We start from the raw sequence: 20,590 nt of genomic DNA, 5'->3' as shown, positions 1-20,590 counted from the left end.
CTTGCCAGTAGGTAGCTACAGGTGTTCCTTAGCCTTACGTAGCCAAAAGTAGCCTCAATATTAAGTAGCTAGAGGTTCCCCTGACTGAAGGGAGATCTCGTCAGTGGGATGCCGAGAGGCAGGTGAGTAACCTCTCATTTACACTCTGCGCAGGACTCTGCATAGAGAAGGAGGGAGGTAGGCACTAGGGGAGGGGAGTGAGCCGCCTTTACATCATCCGGCGCCTGTAGGAAATTTCCTTATGGAAATCCGGCCCTGCGTGATCTGCATGCTGTTCAGGGTCTATGGCTAAAAGCATTAGAGGCAGAGGATCAGTAAGACAGCCAGGTAATATGCATTGTTTAAAAGGAAATAAATATGGCAGCCTCCATATCCCTGTCACTTCAGCCTAGTTGTAATCGGACCAGTGATTCCTGAAGAGACTCTGTAACAAAAATGTAATCCTTTTTTCTACTATCCTACAAGTTCCTAAGCCTATTCTAATGTGCTCTGGCTTACTGCAGCACTTTCTACTATCACCGTCTCTGTAATAAATCAACGTATCTTTTCCCTGTCGGATTTGTCGTCCTTTGTCTGGAAGGCTGCCAACTCTTCAGTGTTGTTGATCTGTTATGCACGCCCCCCCCCCCTCCAGGCCCCCTCTGTGCACACTCCCGTGTGTGTTATTTACTTTAGGCAGCCTCTCTGCTCTCTTGTCAGTGAGAGAAGAGAGCTGCCTTTTACAAGCTGGATAAATCATCCTCTGTTAGGCTGTGAAAGGAGCTGGGCTGTCACATGAGGAATTACAGACACAGGGCAGAGCTGTCTACAGGAAGAAACAATCAGCCTGTCACTCTTCAGTGGATGATAGCTGCAGGGGGAAGAGGGTAAACACACAAATGATCTCTTGAGTTTCAAAAGGAAGGCTGTATACAACCTGCTTGTGTATGGATGTATTTTCTATGTGTGGACATACTGTACATCAACCTACTTCCTGTTTTGGTGGCCATTTTGTTTGTTTATAAACAAACTTTTTAAAACTGTTTTTGACTACTTTTAATGCGGCGGGGAGCGGCGAAATTGTGACAGAGGGGAATAGGAGATGTCCCCTAACGCACTGGTATGTTCAGGGCCAGATTTGTACTTTTTACCGCCCAAGGCCAACTATACTGTCTATTTGTTTTTTATATCTGTGTGCCCCAATGAGAATTTTACTTACTTTTCATCATTGGATGTCACAGACAATAACTATTTTAGTAATATGCGTATAGACTATGTTATGTTTTCCTTAAGAACTTTTATGTTATGCTTGCTATCTCGTTAATGATGGAACCATTGTGTCACCATGAGAGGCTGATGTGTACCTGCATGATAAAGCTTACAGGTCTTGCAGGGATGACACAAGTACAGGACAGAGGGTTCAAAGGGTAAATCTGTCCTTGTAGATAGGGATGGCTGCATAGAACAGCTTTACTGCTTCTCACTGAGCCGCCCCTAAATTTCTGGTGCCCTAGGCCATGGCCTATGTGGCCTTGCCAGAAATCCGGCCCTGCGTATGTTTACTTTTGTGCTATTTTAACAATACAGATTCTCTTTAAGAATAAAAAAGGACAATCAATACAGCTATTATTTTACCACGTTCTGAACTCAGTTATTCTGTGCTATGCTCTCTCAGTAATAAGTAGAGATGGTCAGTGAGATGCTAATAAGTTGGATGCAGCTTGGAATCGGGCTTATTAGACTCTGCATACAATATGCATGGTATGTATAGAACCTGAGATGTCTTTCCCATCAGGTTCACTTGCATGCAAGCCTGAATTATTTCCATATTACTGAGTATCTGTAGTAATAAGTAGTGCTCAGGCCAGTAGTGTGTGCACTGCACTATGAGCAAAGTGTGCTGAATATCCTGTGTGTAGCCTAGCCCCAGAGGGTGCCTGCACACCTGCCAGAGGCTCTGCTGACACTGTGTATGCATTCAGCTAATGATTACTGGTGTATAGTGTTGCTAATATGTGTGATTCCTGCCTATATACAAGCACTGATGCAAGCAGTATTAGACACTCATTAAGCAAGCAGGACATCGCTCTACTATCTTGCCTATCAACACTGTCTAGGCAGACAATTTCTTGCTTCTATTATGAATCGTGCCATTTAAATTTTTATCAGCTAGCAGCAGAATAGAATATTACACGCTAAACCCAACACCGGAGCTTGAATGGAATAAAATATCAGCATTGTTGAAGAAAATTCTGATTTCAATGAAAACAGAACTCTCGTAAATGCAACTGGATCTATTGTATACATAAAGCAATCTGCGTGTTTCTGAATACTGATTTACCCTTTTCTCCTATCCTGCCATTTATTTGTGGCTTTGTATGAAATATCATCATTGGAATAGATTCTTCAACTATTCTGTTCTAATAAACACAAATGCTGATTTTTGTGTTATTTTATTTTGAGGGAGAAAAGTACGAGACATCATTTATCATGCATGTTTTCACTATTTCTTTAGAACAGAGATTTCTCAGAGTTACAATCAGAGTCAGGACACGGTCCTCCAGCACCCAAGATTGGGACACCAAAGTGCGCCCCCCATCCCTCCCACCCCAGCCGTCACACACTGATTGCTATTAAGCTAAGAGGCGCCCCAGGGCCACCAACACCTTAATATCTAGTTATCTGGCTTGCAGTCACTGCCATGTATCCCCTTTCCTTGTTTCTCTTTGCTTCAATCACAATAGGGGAATGATAGCTGATTGAGTTGTGCTCCCCTCCTACAGTGCGCCCTGAGGCTGCAGCGTCTCTTGCCTCTGCCTCGGCCTGGCCCTGATTACAATAAATATTAATAATGCTATGATTATCACTTGATGAGTCCCTTATTTTGTGTTTCATCATTCGTTTTTTACTTTTATTTATCTCAGATAACAGCTACAGAAGGGACTGAGGAAGTAGACCATCCACTTACCTTGTCGTGGCCTGCCAAGAAGCGAAAGCGGGCTGTGTATCTTGCTGTATTGCCAATTGTATTCCCTTTGTGGATCACATTACCTGATGTCCGCAAACCAGTAAGTATTGTTACTCCCTATTTCACGCCGATGTCACCAAGTGGAAACACAATCATCTTTCACTTACTCGTTCCTTCCTTCCTAGCACTACCTTCCTTCCTAGCACCACCTATTATGAAATGCTATACTTAAGCCTGGTACACACTTCCAATAATGATTGGCCAATTACTGACCAATTTTACCACCTCTATGTAATATGATGGTTTTTTACCTAAACAATCTGCTCATAATATTCAATATCTGTTGACTCTCATAGTACATGGAGGTGATAAAATGGTAAAATTGGTCAGTGATTGGCCAATCATCATTGCAAGTGTGTACCAGGCCTTAGGTTATGAAGAGAATTCAGAATACCATAGTTAAAGCAAACCTTAATGAGAGGTATATGGAGGCTGCCATATTTACTTCATTTTAAGCAATACCAATGGTCGGGCAGTCCTGCATAATGATCCTCTGCCTCTAACACGTCTAGCCATAGAACAAGCATGCAGCAGATCAGGAGTTTCTGACATTATGGTCAGATCTGCCAAGATTAGCTGCATGCTTGTTTCTGGTGTTAATCAGACACTACTGCAGCCAAATAGGTCGGCAAGGCTGCCGGGCAACTGGTATTGATTAAAAGGAAATAAATATGGCAGCCTCCATATACCTCTCACTACAGTTGTCCTTTAAGTGAAAATTTACTTAAGAGATGATTAATCATATGTGTTTTATTAAAGTTAAATATAATAAAAAACTTAGTCACATTTTTTTCAATTATGCAATAACCGTCATCTGAAACCGTTTCAATCGCCGATCATTATGTGTGTACAGATTGATATTGCTCGACCATCGTTAGCCTACAGATCGTCAGCCCTCCACCCCCCTCTATAGTAACAGAACACATTGCTAGCCTCAAGGCTAGGTTGTGTCTATACAGCATCATTCCGCGAATTGTCGCCCTACGGATCGCTTAACGATCCCCAACAGGCGACAATTCTCGCAGGTGTGTACTTAGCGTTAGAGTTCAGAGAGACTGGCTCCACATACAGAATAAGCTGAGGACTATTTTTCAGAATACATCAAATATTTATTTGTTGAAAAACAATACCATATTCCAGTTACACTACCAAAATCAGTGCTGATTGAAACATTAAGATCTTTGGTGCAGCTTGATCAAACGCAGATTTAGCTTTGTCTGCTGCCCTCTACTGTCTGCAGTTTGACAGTAGTTTAATGCTGCGAGATAATGAAATGAATTTTCATTACGAGTGGAAACAAGGCGTATATTTTGTGAGTATGTACTTCTAGCTAATTAAACCCTAATAATCACTCTAAGAGCACTTAGACATGGGTGAATGGGATATATAGGAAAATAAAACAGCTGACATCAAAGGAATAATTGCGCACAAAACAACTGAGCTAAACAAGGCTGAGCATTGCCTGTGACCATTCATGCATATTATATTTACCCAGGCTGTCCAGCAAATTCCTGTCATCTCTGTCCCTATCAGAGCAATTGCAGGAACACTAGCAGAGGTCTTTTGCTATAAAAATCATGACAGGAAATGCACAATATACGTCAGTTTCACACACGCACGCACGCATGCACGCACGCGCACACACGCACACACGTCAATACGGTACATTTAGGGTACTTTCCCACTATGCACAATGCCTTGCAGAATAATGCATGATTTAATCATTCCTCCATCGGCACATTCACATCACGGTGGCTCCGCAGTGCATCTGGTTACATTGCAGCAACATGCGCGCTGTATGATACCATGCATGTTTTGACCATCTTGTAAGTGACTGGTGATTAGTTACTATGCGCTGTCATGCAAGGGTAGCTGCAGGCCACCAGTTTTGAAATCAGCATGCGGCACATCGCAATAGATGCCCACCAATAAAACATAGCTCCCAACTGTCCCTCTTTTGGAGGGACAGTCCCTCTTTGGAAGCCCTATCCCTCTGTCCCTCTTTCCCCCTCATTTGTCCCTCTTTCAGGATTTTGTCACTCTTTCTATGTAAATATATATATTTCTCTACTAAAAAATGTGTGCTGATTGACTCTAAACTTTATTCCCATCCTTTAAATTGATATTATTAATTTTAAAATGTTAATATGATGGAAATTGAACCAGGATAGAAAAGACCAGAATTATAAAACAACATATTTTTTCTTATGAAATCTTTATGGTGTGCATAACTAAGGGTGTGCCAGGGGTGTGGTCAGGGGTGTGGCAAGGGCGTGGCTTAAGTGTCCCTCTTCTCATTTCAAAAAGTTGAGAGGAATGAAACAAGAGTCTTGATACTATCACTTCTCTGTATTATGAGGGACCATCTAAAGCAGGGGTCTCAAACTCAATTTACCTGGGGGCCGCAGGTGGCAAAGTCAGGATGAGGCTGGGCCACTTAAGGGAATCAATCAATCAGCAGCTCCCGCGCTGATTGAGCGGCATCGCCGCCTCTGCCTGCTCCTTCACAGAGAGGAGCGGGCAGAGGCGGCGATGCGCCGCGATTTTGTTGTCAGGAGGGTCAGAGCTGAAGCTGAAAGCTCTGCCCCTTCCAGGAAATGCCAGCGGATTTCCCCCCGAGCGATTTGGGGGCTCTGCAGCCCTTGTTTAGCTTTGGGGATGCGGCGGATTACTTGGGAGCACTGAAGCAAACTATAAGTAAGCTTTTGCCGACGAGGGCCACAAAATATTGTATCGAGGGCCGCAAATGGCCCGCGGGCCGCGAGTTTGAGACCCCTGATCTAAAGTATCCAGTATGTTCGCTCAGTTTACTCTTCCACTAGACTTGGTAATATTGTACACCTCTAACATTATTCCAAACTGTTGCAAGGAAAACCAGAGCAATCTGGTGCAAAAAAGGAGAAGCTGCTGCTCAGCCAATCATAATCCTTGATCTGAGTATCTCCTCCACTTTTGCACCTGTTTTGTACCTGGGTTGCTCCAGGTTTCCATGCACTTGTTTTGTACCCCCTATGTAGTTGTTTATTCGGAAAAGGTAAATACTGATGTACTCATGAGGAGTTCAAAATGTGCATTGGTTGAAAACTGAAGCTCCACATTTTATGTGTTTGAAAAAAACAAAACAAAAATAACACTTTTTTCTTTACAGAATTCAAGAAAATTTTTCCCTGTAACTTTCTTTGGGTCAATTACCTGGATTGCAATTTTTTCTTATTTGATGGTCTGGTGGGCACATCAGGTAAGTCTGATGACCATGATTTCAGAGGGAGTTTCTTCCTGAAAATTGATCAGACAGTAAATCTGCCTAAAAATATAATTGTATATTCCCAGCATTACAAAAAATTACCACACTGCACGTTTACTGAATGCGGTAAATGTGCAGTGTGTACAACATCAAATTCACTAGGAAAAAAGTGAGTGTTTTTAGTCAGTATTTACCAGAAAAGTTCTCATCAGCCTGTACTTGTCAGTAAATGCTGTTAGGCACAGAAAGCAGGTGAAGATTACACCCTTTGATCTCAGTATGCCCCGCCCCTGATTGACCTAGATTTCTCATCCTGTCCGATCAATACTTAAAGGCTAGCTTTGCAGTGGGACGTTGCGTTGTGATGCAAAGTTGAAGTAGCAACACAGCATTACAACGCAACCCCCCCAAAAAAGGTGGTAATGCACGTTAACCCCCTTGGGGTATGATTCTTTATGGATTTTAGGGTCTAAAAGCGGTGCAATTTTTTTGCATTCTTTCAGACCCTAAAACCTGGAAAATATCATGCTGCCAGGGAGATCTGCAGCAGTTCCACAACCACTCACCTCCCTGGCTCCAGTGCTACAGTTTTCCCTCCATCCTCCGGGTGGCACTGCAACTCTAAAGTGGAATTGCCGGCTGTCGTCATGATGACAGCCGTCAATCTCACCAGCAGGAAGCAGAGCCCCGGGGAAGAATGGTGGCCGACGTCGGGAAGACTTTATAATGCAGCGCCGCAACATCCCACTGTGAACGTAGCCTTAATCGATTTTTGGTCAAAATCAATTGAAATTTGATAGATTTAAAACTTTGGAGGAATCGATTACCAATCGATGAAACAAATCTGCAGGGATTAGAATGGGAAAATCAATCAGTGTATGGATAACTTTATACCTTGCTCTACATGACTACCTCCACACTAAAAACACCATATAGGGTCTTCATTATATATTTCAGTACATCGGTACTGGCAAAATATTCTGTGGACACATGAAACCAAAGTTGAGTTATTTGGAAGAAACACACAATACTATGTGAGGAGAAAACGTGGCACAGCACACTAACATCAAAACCTCATCCCAACTGTGAAGTATGGTAGTGGGGGCATCATGGCAAAAGATAGGTGTTGCAACAGGACAACGACCCAGAGCATAGAAGTAAATCAACAACAGGTTAGCTTAACCCGTTCCCGACCGCCTAACGCTGATAGGCATCGGGAAGGTGGCAGCCCCAGGACTGGCTAACTCTGATTGGCGTCAAGTCCTGGGAGGGGTTTTGCAGGGGATCGAGCGCGCGAATGCGTGATTGGGCCCTGCTGATTCATGGAGCCCTGCTCCGTGATCAGCCTGCTAGTAAACGCAAGAAGAAAGAAACCCCCTTTGTTTACATCGGTACAGCGTTGCTATCTAGTGCAGCGCTGTACAAGGACAGCAGGACACTCGGCTGTCCTTCAGAGCAGCTAGAAATCTAAGTCCTCTCACAGGCTGATGTCCTCTCTTCCAGCATTCTGATCTACGTCATGTGGGAGTGCCCACATGATCACCCACATGACTACTTGCAGTTGCTGTCAGCCGCGCCCCCTCAGCAGACATGAGTAGCTCTGAGGGAGTGAGGACGTTCCTCTCTCCCAGCGTTCTGATCTACCCACATGACTACTTGCAGTGCCTGTCAGCTGCTCCCCCCCCCCCCCCATCAGACATGAGTAGTGCTGAGCGAGCGAGGACATTCCCTGCACATTTCAATTGATCATACAAAAAAGACAGGGTAAGTAAAATTATTCAATAAGATATGGAATTAATAGGGAACATCCTCACTCGCTCAGAGCTACTCGTGTCTGCTGAAGGAGCGCGGCTGACAGGCACTGCAAGTAGTCATGTGGGTGGTCATGTGGGCACTCCCACATGACGTAGATCAGAGCGCTGGGAGAGAGGGCGGCCCATGGACAGGGCTGAAAACCTGCGCAGCCACACTAGTGACTCGGCGCACTGCGCAGGCGCTGGATTTGTAAAGCCACAATTCTAATCGCCATCAGATAAGGCGACCCTGGGGAGGGGAGGGACTGCAATGAAAGCTGGATTTAGATAACAGAGCGCAGCAAAGTGAAACGGAAGCCACTGATCGTCTGCCCTGAGGTCTGCAATTGCTATGCGGTACTCAACTTTTTTTAGGCCCTTTGCATTGTAAATCCTTTAAGAATGGAGATTAAGGAAGAATAACTAATAGGAGAAAGCATTGGGTGATACTTTCTTCTGCTGACTTGCATTGCTACTGACACCAGTCAAACAGTGGCTGCAGTGAGAAAATGGTAAAGTTAGCATAAATACTGCCCACCTTCTATTTATTGCTGCTTCACAAATTCCAGTGAAAAGAAGAAAAGCAATGCTAAAATTGTGGTAAATGCATATTATTAGTTTGACTTAAAAATTGTCCCCTGGATGTAAATCTGACTCAGGGCACTTGCATTACATGAACCCAGGGGCAGCATAATCCTTCAAACCTTACTTGAGTGATTTATGTGACCTTTGCTCCAGCATTATGTTGTTCCATACTGTATTTTAATTGATTTTGTTTATACTGCATAAGAAGCGTAGCAGGTAAATCACACACCTTCATCCAATATTTCCGTATGATCTGCCTTAGGTTGGAGAGACTATCGGCATTACTGAAGAAATAATGGGGCTCACTATATTAGCTGCTGGCACCTCCATTCCAGATCTCATAACCAGTGTCATAGTTGCACGGAAAGGCCTGGGAGACATGGCAGTCTCCAGCTCTGTAGGAAGCAACATATTTGACATCACCGTTGGGTAAGTGAAGTGGAAATCTGAATTTTTTCTACCACCTCCAGGCAGAGGGTAAATAAAAATTTTGTAATGAAAAGTGTTCAGAATGCTTAATGGGAACTTGCAGCAAACCTGTGCCACAGAAACTGAGCATAATCACATGTGGCTGAACGAACATTCAAATTACAGTTTATTATTATTGATTTATAAAGCGCCAATATATTTTGTGGTGCTGTACAAAGTAAGAAACAAACAGGGGTACAAAATAATATAGACAATGGAGTACACCAATATACAAAATACAGAATTGGTAATTACAGTGATAAAAGTAAAATAATGAATAAAATGTACTAGCCGACCCGCGGCGTAGCATACGCCGCATAAGAGGGTAGAGGGCAGGAAGGGGGTATTGGGCACAGCGGTGGGGGGGGGGGGGGGTTTGGACCCCCCCTCAACTGGGTCCCCCATGTGTGCTCTACCTCCAGCTTAAGCTCGGCAGGAACCACCCCCTCACCTGGGTCCCCCATGTGCACTCCCACTCCAGCTCAAGCTCAGCAGGACCCCCCCCCCTCACCTTGGTCCCCCATGTGCACTCCACCTCCTGCTTAAGCACAGTGGAAGCCGCCACTATTAGTAAGAGGCAGTGGGCGGGGATGACTCACCTCTACTGTATTCCATCGTGCGTTCCACTGTCGCCACTTCCTGCAATGCCGCACACTGTATTGGTGTAATTTGCCTTTTTAAAACAGAAGGAAATCTGCAATAATGCAGCTATAAGTGAATATTTGTGGTTACCCACAATGCACTGCTACTAAATATGAAAATTACCCCTTTTCCCCCTTGGTAAGCCAAATGAGCATCCAGAGCTGCTGGTGTATAGCAAGCATATAGCTTTAAATTTTACACAGTCATATCAAACCCACATGTAGACAGCCTGTTTCAGACTTTTGGTCCTCATGAGTACATGGCAGGGATTGATACGGCTGTATGAGATAGGGCTTGGACCAGTACAACAGAATAACCAAGCAGCTCAGGGTGACCCAAACCACTCGTAATGTATAGGGGGATAAAAGGGACCAAAAATACCTCCTACTAAAAAAAGCAAAGCTTGGTGTAATTTGCCTTCCTAAAACAGAAAGAAATATGCAATTATTCAGCTATAAGTGAACATTTGTGGTTACCCACAATGCACTGCTACTAAATATGCAAATAATTCCTTTTTCCCCTTAGTAAGCATCCAGAACCACTGGTGTATAGCAAGCCTATAGCTTTAAATTTTACACAGTCATATCAAACCCACATGTGACAGCCTGTTTCAGACTTTTGTTTCTCATCAGTACATCGCAGAGATTGATACAGCTGTATGACATAGGGCTTGGACAAGCACAACAGAGCAACCAGGCAGCTCAGGGTGACCCAAATCACTCGGAATGTATAGGTGGATAAAAGGGACCAAAAAGACCTCCTACTAAAAAATCAAAGCTTGGTGTAATTTGCCTTCTTAAAGGACTTCCGAGGCCAAAATCTGCCCCTAAAACGTAAAAAAAGTTAACTACCTGCATGACTTTGTAAGGCACGGAGGACGCCGTCCGCGCCCTCCATGCCGTTCCGCCTGGTCCCCTCTGCTCAATAGCCCCCCGAAAGGCTGTGACCCCACGGTCCGGGTCGGTATCTGCAGCCTGCATAAAGATGGCTGCCGGAGCTGGTCACGGCTGCGCAGTCCGCATAGCCGCTACTGCGGCTGCGCAGCTCTAGGGCCAACCCTCTGATCCACGCTGCCTGTTATGTGGATCGGGGGTCAACCCCCGATCCACGTAACAGGCAGCGTGGATCGGAGGGTTGGCCCTAGAGCTGCGCAGCCGCAGTAGCGGCTATGCGGACTGCGTAGCTGTGGCCAGCTCTGGCGGCCATCATTATGCAGGCTGCAGATACCGACCCGGACTGTGGGGTGGCAGTCTTTTGGGGGGCTATTGAGCAGAGGGGACCAGGCAGAACGGCACGGAGGGCGCGGACGGCGTCCTCCGTGCCTTACAAAGTCATGCAGGTAGTTAACTTTTTTTACGTTTTGGGGCAGATTTTGGCCTCGGAAGTCCTTTAAAACAGAAGAAAATCTGCAATAATTCAGCTATAAATGAACATTTGTGATTACCCACAATGCACCGCTATTAAATATGCAAAATATTCCTTTTCACTCTTAGTAAGCCAAGCAAGCTTATAGCTTTAAGTTTTACACAGTCATATCAAACCCACATGTGACAGCCTATTTCAGACCTTTGGTTCTCATCAGTACATAGCAGAGATTGATATGGCTGTATGAGATTGGGCTTGGACCAGTACAACAGAGTAACCAAACAGCTCAGGGTGACCCAAACTACTAAGAATGTTTAGGGGGATAAAATAGACCAAAAATCCCTCCTACTAAAAAAAAGCAAAGCTTGGTGTAATTTTCCTTCTTAAAACAGAAGCAAATCTGCAATAATTCCGCTATAAGTGAACATTTGTGGTTACCCACAATGCACTGCTACTGAATATGCAAATTATCCCTCTTTGCCCTTGTTTGATATGATGCTACTTCTTCTTCTTGCTTGGACCAGCCCCTTCTTCTTGCTTGGACCGGCCCTGGGGGCAGGGCGCTACTTCTTCTTCTTGTTTGAAGGTTGAGGCACTTACTCTATTATATATATATATAGATAATGAATTCCAAGACACAAAAGGGTGGGAGAGCCCTGCCCTTGCAACCTTAAAATCTAAAGAAATAAGGGAAGAAACAAAAGGTGGGGTAGTATACAATATTCATACCTAGAGGCGTTTTTAGGTTTTCTAGTAAGAAGTACAACTTGGCCAGAGGTCAAAGGGGCAAAAATGTGCCTAAGTTAGAGTGTATGCTTGTCAGAAAAAGAGAGTCTTTAAAAATTTCAAAGGTTGGAGAGTGATGGATGTATTGTGGAAGAGGATCCCAGAGGAGGGGGTGAAGCATGTAAGAAATCTTGTATACTGTATGTAATGATATGTGGAGATCTTCCTGTAACGATCACATATGGCACAAGAAATCAGCAATTTTTACGTAGACATTTAATTGTAAAAAAAAAAAAAAAAAAAATATGGTTAAATCAAGAAATGGAACCCCTGCTTTATCATCAAAGTATAAACATATACAAACATGGACAAATATGTTGGTACCCCTTCACCAAAAAATAAAAAATGAAAAACTCATCTGTCTCTGAAATAATTTACAATTGACAAACACTGTTTATTCTGCATTTTTTTTTACTTAAAAATTAATAAAAATTATTATTATTCCAAAAATTTGAGGTAATAACAAAAATGAAAGTGCCATGGACAAATATTTTAGGAATGTGCAATGTTTATACACAAGAAAATCCTTTAGCACTCAATGGGGTAAATTTGCAAAAGAACAGTTATCTTATAGTCACCTGAGCAGATGGCAAATGTTAAGATTACTGGCATTTACGCAATTAACATAGAGAGTTATGCAAACTGTGTAACTCACTCTCTATATAGTGAAGCAACGTAAGTGTTGTATGCATACAGTGAGTTATGCAATTTATTTCACTTGCTACCTAATATAGTGGTGCATGACTGTGTACTCACCTTAACATCCTAGATATTGACATTTATTATTAAATCTCTGGCTGAAGGTGTGTATTGCCCTTGTACAGTCAAGCACTAGAGAAACAGAATTGCATGTTGATGATTATACTTATACTTTCCTAAATTTATAATTTTAAATCTAAAACACAAAAATGTGTCCAGTTGAAACATTTTTTTTTTACTTTGGCTAACAAAACTTCCTGTTCCATGAAATTGTGGTTACAGTTTATATTTGGATCAGTGCAGGGTACACAATGAATAGTATCCCTGTAAGGTATTAATGTACTGAGAATGCACATAATGTGTACACTAAACAAGGGGTAATGTCATTGGGGCGCCTGGAAATAGTACCGATATTTTTCTATTAGGTGCTGGCCATTGCCGATATATTAGACTATTGCTTTGCCTAACGACTCCTACACTAATCTTCCCTCTACCGACACCTAAAACTAACCCCCCTTACCTACTCTAAACGCTTACCACCTATTTCTGACACTAACACCCCCACCACCGCCACCTTACCTCTAGTGCGCATGTGAAACGTATTACTTACCCCTGCAGCTGCTATTTCTTGCTCCACGGCTATGTGCTCTGTCCCTCTGCTGCTATTTTATCATATTCTGGCAACCCTCTGCTGCAATGTATCTATTGCTGCATGCTGCACCTTTGGCGCCCAAATTATCCTCTAGGTGCCGCAGTTGGGTCCTATGCAGCGCACAAAGTATCAGGCACATGGTGGTGCCTAAAAAACCTGCTTCGCACAGAACTGGCCTGCTAGGCCACCAGTGGTTCCCTCCCCTACTTAACCACTTGAGGACCCACCCTTTACCCCCCCTTAAGGACCAGCGCTGTTTCAGCTGATCTGTGCTGGGTGGGCTCTGCAGCCCCCAGCACAGATCAGCGTGCAGGCAGAGCGACCAGATCGCCCCCCCTTTTTTCCCCACTAGGGGGATGATGTGCTGGGGGGGTCTGATCGCTCCTGCCTGCCGGGTGTTGCGGGGGGGGGCACCTCAAAGCCCCCCTCCGCGGCGAGATTCCCCCCCTCCCTCTCCTACCTGGCCCCCCTTGGAGATCCGGGCTGCACAGGACGCTATCCGTCCTGTGCAGCCAGTGACAGGCTGTCTTCTGTCACATGGCGGCGATCCCCGGCCGCTGATTGGCCGGGGATCGCCGATCTGCCTTACGGCGCTGCTGCGCAGCAGCGCCGTACAATGTAAACAAAGCGGATTATTTCCGCTTGTGTTTACATTTAGCCTGCGAGCCGCCATCGGCGGCCCGCAGGCTATTCACGGAGCCCCCCGCCGTGAATTGACAGGAAGCAGCCGCTCGCACGAGCGGCTGCTTCCTGATTAATCAGCCTGCAGCTGGCGACGCAGTACTGCGTCGCTGGTCCTGCAGCTGCCACTTTGCCGACGCACGGTATAAGCGTGCGGTCGGCAAGTGGTTAAAGGTTACAGTGGGGAGCATGCTCAGTGGGGATCAATCTACAGAGTGAATTTAGAGCATTTTGTAACCGCCTCATAGTGATAGAGAACTCATGGAGAAGCATGTGATTTGTTTGATCAACTGATAGATTTGCAAATTGCAATTGTATTATGCTGTATAAATATAATAAACATTATTTCTGTAAAGAAAAATAAATTGCAACTAGTTCCCACAGACAAATCGATTAATATCCATCATACTATTTAATGTTGTAGACTGGCAAACTAAAATTGAAATTCAATGAGTCATGCATGCAGTGTTAATACAACACCTTATATGAAGTGTACATCTGCATATCATCCATTTAAGGAGAAAATAGTTGACTTGAAGCTTTTTAATATTAAGTTTCAAGAGTATGGTATGCATTAACCCAAGGCAGCCTGTCAGAAATGATCTCGGACTACAGTACCTATGGGTAGCTAGCTTACTGAAAGCTGCTTAGACCTGATTTCTGATTGGTTGCCATTATTTATCAAAAAGCAGGACATTTTGAATCAGGATGATACCATTTATTGGCTAACTAAAAAGAAAAACAGTAAAGTTTCAGCCTTCTTCGAACTCAGTTCCTGTATGCCTGAAGAAGGCTGGGTAGCCGATAGCTCACTCTTTTTCATTTACGTTAGCCAATAACATGATAGATGCAAAATACATTGCTTTTACTAATGGCTAAATACTCTACTGCTACAATTATTTATCGAATAGCATTGCTTATTTCACTGTCGATAAAGCCTAACTTCCTCCAATAACGTTTTCCAGCTATGGATAGGATGGAAAAGTTTTACCACTGCCAGTGTATGCATTGGAAAGAAATCTTTTCATGTCCTGTCCCTGTGACAGCACTACAATTTTAACTTAACAGAGTAAGAGAAGAAAGGAAGTGAATGACAACAGTAAAAAAGCTCTCAAAATATCTTCCCCTACTGTACCATTAAGGTTGTCCTCAATGCTTTCTTCTTTAATGAGATTTTGCCACTTGCTGTTTAGACACAAGAGACGGAAAGTGGGGAAACTACTGGTACTCTCCAGTGGGAACACTGGCAGCAATAAAACCTTACAAGAGTGTAAGCAATTTACATTTTTGCCACCAGTAACAAAAAAAAAGTCTAGGTTGAAGTTGGACTCAGTACAGTAAGGATTAGTGATGGTCATGTCCAGCAGAACTCACGGAGAAGCATGTAATCAATTTGGTAGGTGATAGATATGTAAACCTCTGATTTGCTAGTCATGATCATGTGCTAAAGTACGATGTGCTCACAACAAATCAGAGCTTTGTAAATGTATCAGGTGATGAAACAAATCACATTTCACCTTCATTATTTATTGCATCATACAACAAAGTCAAATTTCTGTTGTTGTTTTTCTCCACAGACTGCCCATGCCCTGGATCATGTTTTCCTTCTGTCACCGCATGAAGCCAGTAACAGTGAGCAGCAACGGCTTGTTCTGTGCAATTGTCCTCCTCTTCATAATGCTGCTATTTGTCATTCTTTCGATTGCTTTGTGCAAGTGGAGGATGAACAAGGTCTTAGGATGCATGATGTTTGCACTGTATTTTGTTTTCCTGGTTGTCAGCGTTCTTCTAGAAAACCGCATCATCAAATGTCCAGCCTCTGTCTAGGTTGAAAAGCTGAAGAACGGTGGAGAAGATGTTCTTGGAGACAGAGTTCAAGAAGTGAGCTTTGCCCATAGAAGGCCAAAAACATTGCCAACGTGCAACTGTTAGATAATGTCAGAGGACATTTAATCGGTGGATCAGTCTTGGAGAATCTAGAAGCTATAAAAACTCTTGTACATTGCTAATGCACATTGTATTCCTCTATTACTCTCTTTACATATGATATACACATTAATATGCAGGGTATACTAAACAAAAGAGAGATATTAGATAAAAACAAAATCTATAGAACTTGATATCAGCAGCTCATTGGGAATCATAGATGTCCAGTAGCCGTAAATAGATTAAGCGTATCAATTCCTCACCATGGATGTATTTCAACACTTCTCTGCTTGTAGTGTAACCTGGAAGGAGTGTTCTATAACAGTAGCATAGGAACCACTTGTTCAATGAGTATAATAAAAACATGGCAAGGTGGGTTCTGGGTATGAAGTGTACATGGGAGACTTAGGTTTGCTGCTTAACGTATACTATCTTTTGTCTTTATTAAAAAGTTATCGATGGCAGTATTGCACACTTCACATAGGAAAAAAACAAAAACAAAATTGGGGTTGTTGTATCCTAACCCAGAAGAGCTTACAGACAATTTTGTTGATGAATGGACACTGTAAAGTTGCCTATGAATAAGACAGGCAGATGCTCAAGAACTTATGTAACAGAGTCTTGTAATTTAATGTCACAGATTGAAATAACAGTTTGTAGTCATGTTATAATTGCAAGGCTGAATAATATCTATTAAAAAATAATAAACCAGTTTAATGGCATAAAATAAGACACACATACTCTAACTCTATGCATATTTGTGTTTCGTGGAAAGGGTGAATGGTGATATATAATACAAGTTACATAATACATTTTGTCATCTTGAGTGTTTTGCTCCTTTGTGACACCCAGTGAAGTGGTAATATGCGTCTCATCTGTTATATGGGCACTAGGCCCAAAAGCCAGATCATCCACAAGGCAAACTAGGTGAATGCCTAGGGCCTGGTTGCCCTCTCCTCTAAGCCACTGTCCACATCACATCTTTCCAACAAGGGCAGGTTGAAGCCAAAACAGCTAACTACCGTAGCTTGCTATTTTACTTGCTATTTTACCTTAATCCATCTAAGCCCAATGCCAGGAAAACCCATCAATAAGTCTACCCTGGTGGTAAAAAAGAAACTCTGGACAAATTTGAAAATCCATCTAATAATTTACAATATTATGATAATATTATGTTCATATTATCTCTTACTAACTTGAAACCGATATACCACCGTATGGCATGTTGTTGTGACAACACTTGGGCAGCTACATTGAAATGCTACTTTGAAAGCTAGAGAACTACAGATCAGATCTGGATGAACTGAGTGCTTTGAAACTTTAGCCAATACTGCTGAGGTAGATAAGAATCATGGCTGACATTTGGTACAAGAGGCTATAACAATTCCTTCCATTAACTGCTAGTATAATGCAGTGGGACTAGACTGATCATGACATGAGGATACTACATTTATTTGAAAACATATCTTATATGTTTTCCAAACAATGTGTGTGACGAAAATAAAATGGTTGTGTTTCCACTAAGCCCATTTCCAGGCCGAATCTGTAGCGTTTCCCTACATACGAGAGGGGTGGGAAAAGCTGCCTATCTAAGCTATGGCTTGCCATTCACTACAGCCGAATTACTATAGTCGTGCACAGCTTAGAGATCCGGGCTGCAGCTGCACAGCAGAATGGGAGCCGCATCTGAATCAAAAACGGACACAGCTCCTAGTGGAAACTGGCCCTTACCTAGGATGTCTGGATACAGATATGTGGCCACTATGCTCCTACAGATCACACTGGCAGCTCTAAATCATATTGGCTTCATATCCTGTCTATCTGAAGAAGTTGATAAGGTAGACAGGAGAATTTATTTTTGATTGTAGTAGGTGGGGCAGGGCAGCCAAGGGTTGTGATAATGAAAGCCTCTCCCTGACCAGCAGAATTATCAGTCTCAACTACCAAAGCAGTGGCGTAGCTACAAATCTCTGGGCCCCGATGCGGAATCTGGATGTGGGCCCCCCCCCTCCCCCGGCAACACCCGACGCACACACATATCCGAATCCCTATAGCCAGCTATAGGTCCCCCCAGTATAGGTAGCCAGGCATAGGTAAGCCATTATAGTTGTCCCCCCAGTATAGGTTAGCCAGGTAGGTGCCTCCAGCATAGTTAGCCAGTATAGTTGCCCCCAGTATAGGTTAGATAGGCAGGCGCCGCCGGTATAAGTTAGATAAGTTAGACAGGTGCCCCTAGTACAGGTTAACTAGGTGGGTGCCTCTAATATAGGTAGCCAGAATAGTTGCCCCCAGCATAGGTTAGATAGGTAGGTGCCCCCAGTATAGGTTAGTTAGGTAGGTGCCTCCAATATAGGTAGCCAGTATAGTTGCCACCTGTATAGGCTAGCTAGGTGCCCCCAATACAGGTTAGATAAGTAAGTGCCCCCAGTATAGGTTAGATAGGTAGGTGCCCCCCAGTATAGGTTAGATAGGTAGGTGCCCCCCAGTATAGGTTAGATTAGGTAGGTGCCCCCCAGTATAAGGTTAGATTAGGTAGGTGCCCCCCAGTATAGGTTAGATTAGGTAGGTGCCCCCCAGTATAGGTTAGATTAGGTAGCTGCCCCCAGTATAGGTTAGATAAGGTAGCTGCCCCCCAGGATAGATTAGATTAGGTAGCTGCCCCCCAGGATAGATTAGGTAGCTGCCCCCCAGGATAGATTAGGTAGCTGCCCTCCCCCAGGATAGATTAGGTAGGTAGCTGCCCCCCAGGATAGGGTAGAGTAGGTAGCTGCCCCCTCCAGGATAGATTAGGTAGGTAGCTGCCCCCCAGGATAGATTAGGTAGCTGCCCCCCAGGATAGATTAGGTAGCTGCCCCCCCCAGGATAGATTAGGTAGGTAGCTGCCCCCCAGGATAGGGTAGAGTAGGTAGCTGCCCCCCCAGAATAGATTAGGTAGGTAGCTGCCCCCCCCAGGAAAGATTAGGTAGGTAGCTGTCCCCCCAGGATAGATTAGGTAGGTAGCTGCCCCCCCCAGGATAGATTAGGTAGGTAGCTGCCCCCCCAGGAAAGATTAGGTAGGTAGCTGCCCCCCCAGGATAGATTAGGTAGGTAGCTGCCCCCCCAGGATAGATTAGGTAGGTAGCTGCCCCCCAGGATAGATTAGGTAGCTGCCCCCCAGGATAGATTAGGTAGGAGGCTGCCCCCCCAGGATAGATTAGGTAGGTAGCTGCCCCCCCCCAGGATAGATTATATTAGGTAGCTGCCCCCCAGGATAGATTAGGTAGCTGCCCCCCAGGATAGATTAGGTAGGTAGCTGCCCCCCATGATAGATTAGGTAGGTAGCTGCCCCCTAGGATAGATTAGGTAGCTGCCCCCCCAGGATAGATTAGGTAGGTAGCTGCCCCCCAGGATAGATTAGGTAGCTGCCCCCCCAGGATAGATTAGGTAGGTAGCTGCCCCCCAGGATAGGGTAGAGTAGGTAGCTGCCCCCCCAGGATAGATTAGGTAGGTAGCTGCCCCCCAGGATAGATTAGGTAGGTAGCTGCCCCCCCCCAGGAAAGATTAGGTAGGTAGCTGTCCCCCCAGGATAGATTAGGTAGGTAGCTGCCCCCCCCAGGATAGATTAGGTAGGTAGCTGCCCCCCCCCAGGATAGATTAGGTAGGTAGCTGCCCCCCCAGGAAGGATTAGGTAGGTAGCTGCCCCCCCAGGATAGATTAGGTAGGTAGCTGCCCCCCAGGATAGGGTAGAGTAGGTAGCTGCCCCCTCCAGGATAGATTAGGTAGGTAGCTGCCCCCCAGGATAGATTAGGTAGCTGCCCCCCCCCCCCAGGATAGATTAGGTAGGTAGCTGCCCCCCAGGATAGGGTAGAGTAGGTAGCTGCCCCCCCAGGATAGATTAGGTAGGTAGCTGCCCCCCCCCCAGGAAAGATTAGGTAGGTAGCTGTCCCCCCAGGATAGATTAGGTAGGTAGCTGCCCCCCCCCCAGGATAGATTAGGTAGGTAGCTGCCCCCCCAGGAAAGATTAGGTAGGTAGCTGCCCCCCCAGGATAGATTAGGTAGGTAGCTGCCCCCCCAGGATAGATTAGGTAGGTAGCTGCCCCCCAGGATAGATTAGGTAGCTGCCCCCCAGGATAGATTAGGTAGGTAGCTGCCCCCCCAGGATAGATTAGGTAGGTAGCTGCCCCCCCCCCCAGGATAGATTATATTAGGTAGCTGCCCCCCAGGATAGATTAGGTAGCTGCCCCCCAGGATAGATTAGGTAGGTAGCTGCCCCCCATGATAGATTAGGTAGGTAGCTGCCCCCTAGGATAGATTAGGTAGCTGCCCCCCCAGGATAGATTAGGTAGGTAGCTGCCCCCCAGGATAGATTAGGTAGCTGCCCCCCCAGGATAGATTAGGTAGGTAGCTGCCCCCCCCCGGATAGGGTAGAGTAGGTAGCTGCCCCCCCAGGATAGATTAGGTAGGTAGCTGCCCCCCAGGATAGATTAGGTAGGTAGCTGCCCCCCCCCCCCCCCCAGGAAAGATTAGGTAGGTAGCTGTCCCCCCAGGATAGATTAGGTAGGTAGCTGCCCCCCCCCCAGGATAGATTAGGTAGGTAGCTGCCCCCCCCCAGGATAGATTAGGTAGGTAGCTGCCCCCCCCAGGAAGGATTAGGTAGGTAGCTGCCCCCCCAGGATAGATTAGGTAGGTAGCTGCCCCCCCAGGATAGATTAGGTAGGTAGCTGCCCCCCAGGATAGATTAGGTAGCTGCCCCCCAGGATAGA

General features: G+C 44.8%; 1 protein-coding gene across 4 annotated transcripts in view; it reads left to right on the top strand.

Annotated features, from left to right (window-relative positions):
• Nucleotides 1–16,580, top strand: part of SLC24A2 (solute carrier family 24 member 2) — a 259,384-nt gene extending 242,804 nt beyond the window's left edge. For all 4 annotated transcript variants that reach the window (XM_068234400.1, XM_068234401.1, XM_068234402.1 and 1 more), the window contains 4 exons: nt 2,904–3,047; nt 6,156–6,245; nt 8,892–9,058; nt 15,500–16,580. In XM_068234400.1, the coding sequence (XP_068090501.1) occupies nt 2,904–3,047; nt 6,156–6,245; nt 8,892–9,058; nt 15,500–15,749 (651 nt within the window). In that variant the 3' untranslated portion in view covers nt 15,750–16,580. The remainder of the gene's footprint in view (nt 1–2,903; nt 3,048–6,155; nt 6,246–8,891; nt 9,059–15,499) is intronic.
• Nucleotides 16,581–20,590: the final 4,010 nt, after the last annotated feature.

The sequence above is a fragment of the Hyperolius riggenbachi genome, chromosome 1 (assembly GCF_040937935.1).
Source record: "Hyperolius riggenbachi isolate aHypRig1 chromosome 1, aHypRig1.pri, whole genome shotgun sequence".
Taxonomy (NCBI): domain Eukaryota; kingdom Metazoa; phylum Chordata; class Amphibia; order Anura; family Hyperoliidae; genus Hyperolius; species Hyperolius riggenbachi.
The sequence above is the reverse complement of the archived record's forward strand: the minus strand, read 5'-3'. Positions and strand labels throughout refer to the sequence as shown.